Source organism: Prionailurus bengalensis, chromosome B4 (assembly GCF_016509475.1).
Source record: "Prionailurus bengalensis isolate Pbe53 chromosome B4, Fcat_Pben_1.1_paternal_pri, whole genome shotgun sequence".
Taxonomy (NCBI): domain Eukaryota; kingdom Metazoa; phylum Chordata; class Mammalia; order Carnivora; family Felidae; genus Prionailurus; species Prionailurus bengalensis.
Genome location: NC_057358.1, coordinates 32,009,116 through 32,022,604, shown reverse-complemented (window position 1 = coordinate 32,022,604; position 13,489 = coordinate 32,009,116). Strand labels below are relative to the sequence as shown.

Below are 13,489 nucleotides of genomic sequence, written 5' to 3'. Positions count from 1 at the left end.
AGAAATATCTATCATATCTATCATAAATGCCAGCCAAAGAATAAAGAAGGAAATGTATAAGAGGTCTTTCAGGTTAATAAGTAAAACCTACATACGTTCCATGAAGTTAAATGTGAAGCTTACTCTGAGGTCTTTCTGAGATGACTCTGGTATAGTACAGCGGGCAGGCTCTGGAATAAAGACTGCCTGATCGCATACCCAGGTTCTGTCCAGTGCAGGATGCTACAACTTACTACTTAACCTCTCTGAACCTGAGTTCCTCTTCTGTAAAGTAAGGATCATAACCACACCCTTTCTTATGTGAAAGTTACATGAGAGTTAAAGAAAGAAACAGTAGAAATGAAGCACTTAAAACCTACCTATGGTACTTGCTCAAGTGAGCAACCTATTAGCCATTGATCATCTACTTTTCCCTTGTCCTGCTCTGAAGTTGAGATCTGGAAAGTTAGAATAGATCCTTCTCAGAATCCCTTGGAGCTAGGGATTCTATTAGCTATTTCTAACCAAGGAAATGTGGGTGAAAGATGCAGGGGGGTAGGGGGGCTGGTATACCTGGGTGGTTCAGTCAGTTAAGTGTCCAACTTTGGCTCAGGTCATTATCTCACTGTTCATGCATTTGAGCCCAAATCGGGCTCTGTGCTAACAGCTCAGAGCCTGGAGCCTTCCTCAGATTCTGTCTCCTTCTCTCTCTGCCCCTCCCCCACTCACGTGGATGCTCTCTCTCAAAAATAAATAATAAAACATAAAAAAAAAAAAAAAAGGAAAGAAAGATGCTGGGAGGGTCTCCCAGGAGAAGTTTTCAGAAAGGTTAGACTCAGCCAGCCCCAGTTTTGGGCTCCAGCCCTTTTCCCTTCTTCCCGCCTGATGAAATGCCTAGATATGTGGCAGCCATGTTGTGATAATAAGAACAAATGTCAGTGCTGAAGATGACAGAGCAGGGAGGAGAAACCTGGATCCCTGATGACACTGCTCAGCTTTTGTTCTGGCTGTACATATCTCTGGACCAGCCATAGAAGATCAAAATAACACCTACAAGGTTAGGGCTCCATTTGCCTTGGTTATTCACAGCCCAAACACAAATGCTATCCAATAGTTGTTATTTGCTGCTTATTTTTTTAAAACCTAAATTTCATGATTTTTCTGGCCAGGGAAATTTCTTATGCATGTGTAGGTACTTGTGGGGCACATTTATAGGAACCCACTCCCTAACAGTTCATCTATTTCATTTTGATAGTTCTACTGACACAATTTTTTAATCTAAAAATAAAGGTACAAAATAATGACAAAAGGGAAAGAAGAATGCTACTTTCTAGGTCTTTTTATTTTCTTTAGGAAAATAAGAGAGCAATGAATAATTTTACAGTCTGCATTATGATCACATTTTATATTTCTTAACTGAACTTCACAAGTTCCTGCTGTGACCACACAAGCAATTATGTTCACAGCTGCAGAGACCTTTGAAAGTACAGTTTCAGGGGCGCCTGGGTGGCGCAGTCGGTTAAGCGTCCGACTTCAGCCAGGTCACCATCTCGCGGTCCGGGAGTTCGAGCCCCGCGTCGGGCTCTGGGCTGATGGCCCGGAGCCTGGAGCCTGTGTCCGATTCTGTGTCTCCCTCTCTCTCTGCCCCTCCCCCGTTCATGCTCTGTCTCTCTCTGTCCCAAAAATAAATTAAAAAAAAAAAAAAAAAAAGAAAGTACAGTTTCATAATATCCATATTCCTCCATCACATCTGAGTTAGAGACCATCCATAAAACAACTATGGATGATACCATGTGAGCCCCATCCATTCAGCTCCTTCAGGATTTCTGAGCAAAACACTGACAATGGAAAATATGAATCCAGCATGACTTAGTTAATTTGGAACAAGCACTGGGAAAGATGTGTATATCTGAATAATCCTATTTCTGATAATCTGTACAAAACTCCACCTAGTGGTCTGTGATAATTAATTTGCTTGGGAACTGAAGCCACTTTAAGGAGTTCTATAATGTATAAAAATGTGACATTTTAAGGACTGTTAGTAAACTGAACACAGCTGCTACTGGTTCACATTCAGTTACAAAGGACAGTTAGGAAGTCACCACTTATTTCTGAATCATAGCGGCTCAGAGGCCACAATTTCTAGATTAACTAGCTTGCTAATAATGCCTACTAAACAAACTACCGCCATGTGGTCCTGGTCATAGGTAAGCACATGATCTCCTCTGAAATGTTTTGTGTTCTTACAATGAGAACATTATTAGGAATAAGGCAACAAGACTTAACTGAGAGAACTCTTAGACTATTCTGTTCATTTTGAAAATCAGATTAATTTGCACCATTTTCCATCATAAAAACTTAACCAAGAAATATACAAGTCAAATTAAAGAATTTTGGAAAACAGCATTTTTAGGACATACTCCTGTTTAAAAAATAAAAATACAGAGACATGGTACAAGAAAGAGTGAGAAAAGGAGACAGCATAAACTGAAAGTACATATACTATAACATTAATAGGCATCTCTAGATGATGGGGCTATGAGTAATTTTATTTCTTTGTTGCTTTGTATTTGCACTTGACTAAAATTTATCAGAATTAGTATGTATTTCAGTATAACAGAGAACCAACAAAGTTACAAACTGGATAAAAGGAAACTACATAGGGGCGCCTGGGTGGCTCAGTTGGTAAAGCACCCAACTTCAGCTCAGGTCATGATCTCGTGGTTTGTGAGTTCGAGCCCCGCGTCGGGCTCTGTGCTGACAGCTCAGAGCCTGGAGCCTGCTTCAGATTCTGTGTCCCTCTCTTGCTCTGCCTCTCCCCAGCCCATGCTCTGTCTCTCTTTCTCTCTCTCTCAAGAATAAATTTTTTAAAAAGAAGGAAACTACATATAAAAGGCTTAGAAAAGATTTTTAATTTTTTTTTTTTGAGTAAACTCTACCCACAACATGGGGCTTGAACCCATAACCCCAAGATTAAGACTCTATGACTAAATCAGCCAGGTGCCCCTAAAAGGTTTAGAAATGCTTAACTCACACATTTATTTTGCCCATAAAGAAACTAAAAAATTATACTCATTACCTACTTCACAAAGTAAGTACCAAGTTAAAAAAAATCTTTATTTGTAATAAAGTACTTCCATCATGATTAAAAACATTAATGTATCTTTCACACATTACCCTTATGACACATAAGGATGTACCATGGTTTCATGGCTAGGCACTCTCATTAGAAGACAATCTAATTACCATCACATGCAGAACACAAACCCAAATATGCCACATAACAGTTAACTTGGGAGAAATGGCTTAGAAAAAGCAATTTCTTTAAAAGCCCCACAGCAATAAATTATGTGCCCAGTAAGTGGTTCCTGATTCCCAGTGAAACATCCTACCTGTTTTTCATTAGCCTCAGCTCTCGTTTGCGTGTTGCTTCTTCTGCTAGTTGCTGGGGACTGTGCAAACTTCCTGGTGAGGCAGCCATCACTACTCCCTGTGGCAAAGCAGTAGTAGGAGCTCGGATCTGGTAAGTTGGCATGTCACCAGTGGCTGCTGCAATGAAACAAAATATTACAAATTTATATAAACAATTTACAACTTGATATTTTATATAAAATTGACCTGGAAATAACATATTTCTTTTTACATGTCATAAGAGGTGAACTTGCTAATGTTTAAGATGATTATTCTGAGCATTAAAGAAGTCTGAGGTATCAAAGACACCTGGAACAATTTGGAACAATAATCTTCAGCATGCTCTATACATTTAAGGTAGAAAAGCATCCCAGTGCATTTTAGAAAGGTGTTTATCAAAGGCTAAAGTAGAGAGTGCTTCAACTGATAGTTCATTTAGCCTAAACTCAGTGGTATGCTGACAAATGTTTAATAACCAGCTCTCTGGGGGAAAACAGTCCTGACCTGTTTATCAATGTGTATGACGGAAATACTTTTCACCATGGCCAATTTCAGGCTAGCAGGGTGGCCTCCCGGAATGTAGAGATGGGAAGACATACACAGTAAGTAGCACATACAGATAAAACACATGTAAATAACCTCAAGAGCAGAGATAAAATTATGAGAAGTGATGAGTTTTGAGTATTCATTGTTTTTTAATGTAACTTATTTATTAAATATGTATGTATTTCTTTATATATAATCTTTAATAATGGCTCTTTTTACAACCAGCTTACAAAAACCCTGAAAATTTAATAATCACTCTACATACCAGTGGGAGCTGGTTCTAGCATACCACTGCAAAAATTTTAGCTAAGCAGAATATCTCCATTCTCTGAATATTTCAGATAAGAGGTCTTCCTGTACCCTATATCAGGCCTGAAACAGTTACTGAATGTCTTTAAATACAAGTCCTACTACCAGATGAGTGAGGTACTGGAAGGAAAATACTAGCTTACTATATTTTCAGTTTAAAAACCAAAACAAAATAAAAAACAAAACAGCAAAGCTCTACTTAAATCTAGTTTCTCTGGGGAATGATAGTTTTTGTCTTTTGAGGGTTTCTTGAGAAAATAATATATTTCTACGTATTCATTTAAAAGGTTTTCTAATTATAGTACAATCATAGTCAAATGACAGACTTAATATTTACTTAGTATTCAGATTGAATACTAAAAGTCCTCCAAGTTTCCTAATTTATACTCAAAATTTGCTTTTCTACTACAATAAACATAGCTTCCTAGAAAAGACAGATGGATTTAAGTGATGAAATATGTTTCTACCACCACTGTTTCAACTTTGAGAAGGTATTGTCCAGAGTTAATTTGACACTCCGACATATTACAAAATTCATGCTGTCTCAAAGCTAAAGGCAAGAAAAAGAGTTTTTAAAGTTATTAAATCCTACAAAAATTGGCCTGAACCAATGCCAATCAAAATATAAAACACATCACTTCCATGCTTCATTAAAATGTATTCTAACTATTGAGTAAGAACTGAACTTTTACACCAAAGGGACACAGACTTTTTCCACTTAAATGGAATATTATCACTGAAAATAGCCAACCAATTTAAAGGGTCAGTCAAAAACTAATCTGTGTGCTCCTTTTGGGTAAATGCCAGCCCCCCCCCCCCCCCCGAGCTTAAGAATTAGGTGAAAAATAAAGAAAAAATTTTAAAAAATGGCTTTGGGGGAATATCACTTAACGGTCTTCATAAAATTAACAAAAATACCATTTATAAGGTTGCACTGCCCCTTCCTTCTATAATTTGAAAAACAATGGTGATTAATAGTAACTGTGATAGGGGCGCCTGGGTGGCGCAGTCGGTAAAGCGTCCGACTTCAGCCAGGTCACGATCTCGCAGTCCGTGAGTTCGAGCCCCGCGTCAGGCTCTGGGCTGATGGCTCGGAGCCTGGAGCCTGTTTCCGATTCTGTGTCTCCCTCTCTCTCTGCCCCTCCCCCGTTCATGCTCTGTCTCTCTCTGTCCCAAAAATAAATTAAAAACGTTGAAAAAAAAATTAAAAAAAAAAATAGTAACTGTGATAAATATAATGATTACCAGCAAAGTCTCTATCAATAAACTTGGGGAAAATCCTAAATTGGTTTTTGTCACTATTTAAAATACTATATACACAGATATCTCATTCTATGCCATATTATCTTACAGCTTGGAAATATTTAAGAAGATAATTTTATAAACAGTTATAAACTGCTGACTAAAGATTTTTTATATTTTAATCTCATTGTCAGAGGAGATAGAATGGAGCATAGAATTGCATTGTTCTGTCCTCTTTTCTCTTTACCCACATCCAGGGAAGAAGGTTATGGGATAATAAAGGTTGAAACAATAGAACAGCTGGAGGCTACACAGACTTTCTAAAACTGGAACAATAGCCAGTGACGGATGAGAAGTTTACATGTCATCATGTTGACATTTGCAGGCAGCGTGGATGCAGACCTTGGTCTGGGTTGTTCTTTTGCACACACACTGGTCACAGAGAAGTGCAACAAAATTAATGGGAAGGTACAGAGGGGTTCATTATACTCTCTCTCTCCTTTTGTATACATCTGCCATTTTCTGTACTATAAAGTTAGAGCAGAATGCTTATATGATCCATAAAAGTTTGTTTAAGGATATATATATATATATTTAAAGAGGAAAAAAGGAGGGCAGGTATAGTTCACACATGAAAAATAAAATTCATTCATTGGTCTTAAAACCAGAAATGGTTCTAAACTTTTGCCTGTTTCCAAAAGCTGAAACCACCCTCAAAGGACCAAATTTGGTACCATGGAGGATAAAAGCAGTTCAAAACAAGTATGCTTAAAAGATTTTGAGGGGCGCCTGGGTGGCTCAGTCGGTTGAGCGTCTGGCTTCGGCTCAGGTCATGATCTCACGGTTTGTGAGTTGGAGCCCCACGTCGGGCTCTGTGCTGACAGGTCAGAGCCTGGAGCCTGTTTCGGATTCCCTCTCTCTCTGCTCCTCCCCTGCTCACATTCTGTCTGTCTGTCTGTCTGTCTGTCTCTCTCTCTCTCAAAAATAAATAAACATTAAAAAAAATTTTAATAAAAGATTTTGAGCCAACAGCTAGGGAAATAAAATACCACTTCAAAATGATAACTTGGAAGGGGATGATATATTTAGATGTATTAGTTCTGCGATGTCAGCTAATATATTGGGTTTTATTACAATGTTTGAGACATACTCTATATTTATCTCCTTCAATAAAAATCAGATTGTAGCTCAGTAGTTTATGACATAAATATGAATTAGTATTAATTAGTAGGAATTAAGAAATGTCTGTAATATCCCAAAGAATCTATATGATGGTACACTTTTAGTGGTCACAGAGTAAATGTCAATGGATGAATTCCATATATTCAACTATGATCTCAGTAAATACATTAAAAAGATATGGGCAAAGAGAATCTCTTATTTTGAGAAAATCCAAATGTCAAAAAATGTTGTTGTTGAAACAAGTGACAAAAAAAAGTTTTTCTCTTAGTTAACTTCAGTTTCCAGAAGTATGAATTCAGTGGTAATTTAAAGTAGATTGGATACCTAGAATCACAGTTCAAAGAACCATCTTACATTCTTTGATGACACAGTCTTATCTCTGTACTCTTATAGAGGCCAATTTCTGTTCCATCTAACTACTAAAAGTGTCCACATTATTTTTTGTTCTAGTACTTCACTGTATACATTATTTCTGAAAATAAATGAGTCATCAGTGGGGGCTTTACAGTTATGACTGAAGATAATAAGAAAAAGATATTTACATACTAATTTATTCTAAGGCAATAAAAAGTTTAAATACAAGTCAAGGATATCTTTTTTTAACTTTGGTACTCTCTATAATCTAGCATGCTACTTGGCATATAATGGATGCTTGATGGGTTTACACATACACTACAAAGTAAATTTTGAACTTCCCAGGGTTTTGAACAAGCCCACTGTCATTTGAATGTTTAAAATAAGCACTCTTATTATTTTAAGACTATTATTAGCTGTTATTATAGCTAAGTCTTTAAGTCTTTAACACTGAGACATGGGAAGCCCTTACAAGATGCTCTGTATTTATTCAAAGTGGCATTATTTCCTACTCTTCCCTTAGATACTAGTCATCTGGCACCTGAGAAGCAGATGAGTTCTAACTATAGTATATGTCCAACTATCCTGACATGAATTTTTTAGTGTGTTTTAGGTTTAGTATCAATATTTCATGGGAAAAGAAAATTCCTAGAACTCTCAATTTTGGTCATTAACTTCATACCTCTCTTTGCAAGCTATAAACACGGTATAGGAGAAAAAGCACGGGATTTGGAGTCTGGATTCTGTTCCAGCTCTGCCACTTACCAGCCATGTGACTTGGGGCAAGTTCAGTTTCCTCATCTGTAAAATGGGGATACATTATCTCATTTAATACTCACAATAACCCCTGTAATGTATGTCAAAGTGTCTAGCACAGTGCCTGGCACATGGTAGGCATTCAGCAAATGTTAGTTCCCTTCCTCTTCCCTTCCTTAAGTTCTGAAAGACAATGTTCCAAATTATGCTTATGCTGTATATTAGTTAAAAGGCATATAACATCCATAAATATATTTTCCCCTGGAGTTTCCCTTCTAACAAACCTGGGTAATAGAATGATTGAAATGTATGGCTCTTATTCCTTATTTTGTCCAGAAATATGCCTATTAAAAATTGTTATGCTGTATTATATCCCTTTAGAAAATAAGTTATTAAAAGATAATATAAAATGTCCTTTTCAATGTTTATAATCATTTAGAATGGAACCTCAAAGGTGGAGAAACACAAATAACCAAATGGTGCAAGCTCATCAGACTGGTAATAAGACAATGAAAAGCCTCACAAGTCAAAGAGGTGTTTGTTTCTTCCTAACAAAGACAGAAATAAGAAATTCAGCCAAATGCCTATCCTGATAGCTTTCAAAATGGAACAACTTTTCCACATCCAAATGGTGGTGATCTTGCTTGTGTATATATCTTATCGAGATCTCTGCAGTACTGAGCACATTAACTGAATAACAACATTCTTATAAATGGAGCTTCCTACCTTCATGTGTCACTTTGCTAGGTGTCCCTAATCCCAAATATACCTAAGGAACAAGCAATAGAGGTAAGTTTGAAGTCATACTTATAAAGCGGGGGACTTTTTCTGTAGCTCCAAGAAGCTACTGACGTCTTCACTTTTCTCATTTGGTTCGCTCCTCTCCTACCACCACACCAGTGTTCCCAATGTGCAAATCAGTTGTGTCCTTGCCTGGTGTCTCACACTGTCAGAGACTGTCCCTTCTCCACTGCTCTACTTTTCCCAGGAAAATTAAACCCTATATAAACATGACTGTTTAAACACTGAACATTTTCAAATTTGTTACAATAACTATGACACATAGACCACAAAGAATTAAGCCATTAAATATTTTTACTTTAAGGTACATAGAGGGAACTTCCTGAATTGTTTAAGTGAAAATCTTGAGTCAAAAAAAAATTTACGTAGATGAGAAATTATAAATATTGAAATTAAAGGTTCTATATCATAGCAAATACACACTCTATTGTGCTATGAGAGTAATAATAAATACTCTAGAAAAAATCCACTTTGACTACTTAAAATGATGCTAACCTAATTTTGTATGTTTTATAACTAGCATGTAGTATTCTGTGGTAGGTAACTCATCTAACATTAACATTAACATTAACATCTAACATTAGGATTAATTTCTCAGGTGACCTTTGTGGAGCAATGTTCTGTGTGAATGTTCTGTGGAAACAGAACGAGACAAGGTCTGTTCTGGAAGTCTGAAGATCCAAACTGGTTCACCACTTGTTAGCTTTGTAAACTTGGAAGAGTTATTTACCACACTAATCCATGTTGTTATACAAAAAATGAATATAATAGTACCTGCTCGGAGTGCATCAGTAAGAATACATGGAAAATGCTTCTCCTTTTGGGTATTTAAATATAGTTTCTTCAGTGAGGCCTACCTTAACCTACGTTACCTGCTTCCTATAGGTCTCTCATGATCTGATAGTTTCTTTGATAGCACTGACCACGTTTGTATTTGTATGTATACTGCAACATTGTTATTTTTTTATTTTAATGCTTACATAAATGCAAAGTATAATTATTTTATTAGGTGATACAGTCATACAGGCAAATAAAACCAGGCAGAGTTTTACAATCATCCCAAATTATATTTCACGGAAATTTTTTCAAAAATAGTGGGAAAATAGCACAATAGAAATGTCAGTAAACCCTCCATACACATTTGGAGTTTAATTAAAACTTAAGGTAGATAAATGACTTGGGTTTTTTTTCCCACTTACAACATAATTATAACTTGCTTTGCTACCAACTTTAAGCTGTTACACCTAATCCAAACCATTCTTTATGTGAAAATTCCCAAACAAAAACCTTTTCGAGTACCTTCCTTTCACAAGGTGAAATGTATTCTTATTCTCATGCATCAAATATTAACTAAGATATTATTTTCCAAATATGAATAAGTTGGAACGTTTGTTTCTAACAGTTCAGAAATCCAGGCTGAATACAACATATTAGAATTTTTTAGAATCAGAGACTAAAACATATGGAATTAGGCTCTTAACATAATCAGTTTATGAATAAAGCCAAAAACTATTTCTAACAAAAAATTAGACTATACCCAAAAGAATCAATAATACAATTCTATAAACCTTAGATATTCGCTTTCTGCCTTTGATTCTATGATCCTGTAAGTAAATACTCCTAGGGGCTCCTGGGTGACTCAGTCAGTTAAGTGTCCAACTTCAGCTCAGGTCAGGATCCATGAGTTGGGAGTTCATGGGTTTGAGCCCCGCATAGGGCTCTGTGCTGTCAGATCAGAGCCTGGAGCCTGCTTCAGATTCTGTGTCTCCCTCTCTCTCTGCTCCTTCTCTGCTTGTGCTCTCTCTTTCTCTCTCAATTTTAAACATTAAAAACTCATAAAAACTCTTCCCAGACCAGTCATTGTTAGGAACCTGATTTTGGTCTACATCAGTTTTTCAAACTACAAGTTGCAGCCCATTAGTAAGCTATAAAATCAATTTCATGAGCCAAGAATAGCAATTAAAAAAAAAATAGAAAAGTACAAGTACATCATCTTTACTATATGTAAAGATAAGCATTATTTTTAAAATTTGTTTTATGTACACACACACACACACACACACACACACACACGCAGGTCTACTGCATCATGATATAAAATGTGGGCCATGGTAAAAAAGTGCATAAGCCAAATATCTAGATCAGTCCATTTGGTTCACCAATCCACACAAGTAACCCAAAATGATATAATCCAAAGGTGGGTCCTAAAGCTGCTCTACTATTCTTTCAAAAAAGTCTCTTAAACCCTATGCTCTTTGGGCTCTTCAAAAAAAAAAAAAAAAAAAAAAAAAGTTTCTCATTTTTAAACAGCATTTCAAAATAGAAGTGGTTCTGTGAAAACTAATCAGATTCTAAAAATAATGATTTCCAAAACTAAATGAGGTCTTGTGAAAAAAGTTTGACATTTTTTAGTTTTAGCATTTGGAAATTTTTAATTTGGAAAAACTAACTCATGTTTAACCATTATGAATAAAACTGTGAAAAAAAGTCCATTCAAGGATGGTGTATGCTCATTTTGTCACATAAATGTATAAAAATGTTCACTTATTTACAAACAATGGTTAAAAATATATGCAAATTTTTACCTTTAACTTTCATCTTTAAATATATTCTGTGAACTTTCAAATCTTTTATATTTTACTTTTCTCTCATGGTTAGACATTAGAATTGGAATTAAAAGTTAGTAAGAAAGATATAAACCAATTAAAATTTTTAGCAAATACACATATGCACAAAATGCCTTTTGCTTCTAGCATATGACATGTAGTATTTGAGATTAAGTCCATCTATATCTTACAATTAATTTGTTGTTTGAGAACTTCTGTAATCTATAGCTTCTCTAAAATTTCATAAAAACTCCTGAGAAAAATAATAGTGCCTCAGGATAATTTTCAAAATGCTTTAATACCGGTTTTAGCTGCTCAAAACAATGGAATGTTCTCATCTAGGAAGAGAACCGAGACCCACTAACTCTGAAAAACTAAACCGTGGTGAAGCTGTTCATAATCATCCATTCTACAGGAATTCAAGTGCAAATTCAGAACAGAGTTAGAAATGAGACATCCCTGAATAAACAACGATGCAACCACATACAGGATATTAGTAACTAAGTCAGAATCATTACCTGTACTTAAGAAAAGCAAACCACGGAAGGATTTCGGGTCACAACTTTAAAGCACTGTGACGGGGTGGGAAACAATTTAAGCCCAGCACTTCCCTGACTGAGCACGAGAGGGCACTCTGACTAGCAAGTGCCGGGAGCGACCAAAGGGTACGGAAACCCTCGAGCTCCTGAGCCCACCTCTCCCCGGGCACGTGCCGGGCGGCCTGAGCAGGAGGCTCAGCCTTCCCACGTCCGTCCACAGCGGGACAGACGGCTGCGGAGTTCTGCTCAGCCAAGCATTACAGGTTTCACAAAGCGTTCCCCCTCGTCAAGCAGATACTTACCTCCAGATCAAGAGAAATGTTAAAGTAAGGCTTACGAGAAAAGCTATTCAGTTTAAGAGCGATCTTGGAGATAGTGGCAGCGGCGAGCTAGTTAACAGCTCTAAATCTGTCAGCAGCACTTGACAAAGCAGAAAGGAACTGACTAAATCACAGCATGACTCGGGGCTGACGTCAATGTGCAGCTCGCTTGGAGTTTAACTTTTCCACTTCCCTGCGGAACACGATTCCAGGAAATGTAGTGACGTCAGCCCTTTGAACTCGATTAGCTGAGGTACAGACCATTTTAAATACAGGAGGAAAGAAACAAGTAGGCACACAAACACCCCTAACACGATGGGTTTTCCTATTCTGTTTTGGAGCAACGTTTGTACACAACAATGAAATCGGAAGCTTAATTTTTTACAAGTCGAACACTACGTATGTTTAACTTGTAGCTGCATTGGATTTGCAACAGGTTGCAGATGAAGTAACAGCTTATTTTAGTAAAGCAGTATGTGGAAGACGAGAGACAGGATTACTGCCTTGGTCAAACAAACGATATGCTGAGCAAAGAAGCACTTACACTAAGATGCTTTAACAGAGTGTGTTGAATACATACAGATACGTATTAAAGGAAACTTCTTACCCCTCAGCTAATAGAAAATTAGCACTTTTTGAAACACTGAGGGTCCTCATTTTTCAAAACTTCAAAAAAAAATCAGAATTAATTTAAATCTCTCTTTAAAATCCTTACCTGTTTCATCTCCAGTTACAGCCATGATGGGCTTCTGCATACAGAACTGTCTTGCCTCCCCTATCACAGGTCCACATACAGTGTTCCAAACTAGCAAGCATGTGCAGGATAAGTAGGAGTAACTGACATCACAATGACATCATTAGCCTATCACTGCCATCAATTTGCTTTGTCACAGAGGAGCTCAATGAAACCAAACCCCTATAAAAAACCTTCCTGTAATAAACCATATTAATGTTTTTGTTTCTTATTTTTACATAGAAATCTGTGGTGACTCTGGCAAAAAAACCAAAACAAAACAAAAAAAAACCCAACTCATTAGCATTAAGTTCCAAGATTGTTTCTTATGGGGCAAGTAACTTCTTTATTATTGTTCTATCCAAGGTTTCTAGAAAAACAACGAGGGTATAAACTACATTTTTCGTAACTTAGGAGAAAAAACATGGAGATTAAAAACAACAAAAACCTGATAATCAGCCCAGAAAAACATTGTGAAATACAGAAATGTATTTCTTAGACACTTCTAAATTCATCAAGAAAGAAATATCCATCCACCTTCGTTCACTTAACAGTTTTATTCGCTGTACTATTGCTACAGCACCATAAAATCCAGCTGTTCCTAAGGTGACACAGAATTTGCTAATTTCACTTAAAAGGAGTAAATACATTTAAAAAATTCACTGTGCCAAATGTAACAACTAATATGTAGCATTCTTCCATAAATATTAG

The 13,489-nt window shown here is 36.6% G+C and overlaps 1 protein-coding gene across 32 annotated transcripts in view; it reads right to left on the bottom strand.

Annotated features, from left to right (window-relative positions):
- The window catches only part of CREM (cAMP responsive element modulator), a 73,456-nt gene that overhangs the window by 3,148 nt on the left and 56,819 nt on the right, over positions 1-13,489 (bottom strand). For 14 of the 32 annotated variants that reach the window (XM_043563675.1, XM_043563672.1, XM_043563674.1 and 11 more), the window contains 2 exons: positions 7,789-7,824; positions 3,372-3,528 (listed from right to left, as the gene is read on the bottom strand). In XM_043563675.1, coding sequence (XP_043419610.1) covers positions 3,372-3,528; positions 7,789-7,824 — 193 coding nt within the window. Of the gene's footprint in view, positions 1-3,371; positions 3,529-7,788; positions 7,825-11,704; positions 11,837-12,027; positions 12,239-12,760; positions 12,912-13,489 lie in introns of those variants that run through there. The other 18 variants (XM_043563687.1, XM_043563677.1, XM_043563678.1 and 15 more) reach the window with 9 other exon arrangements.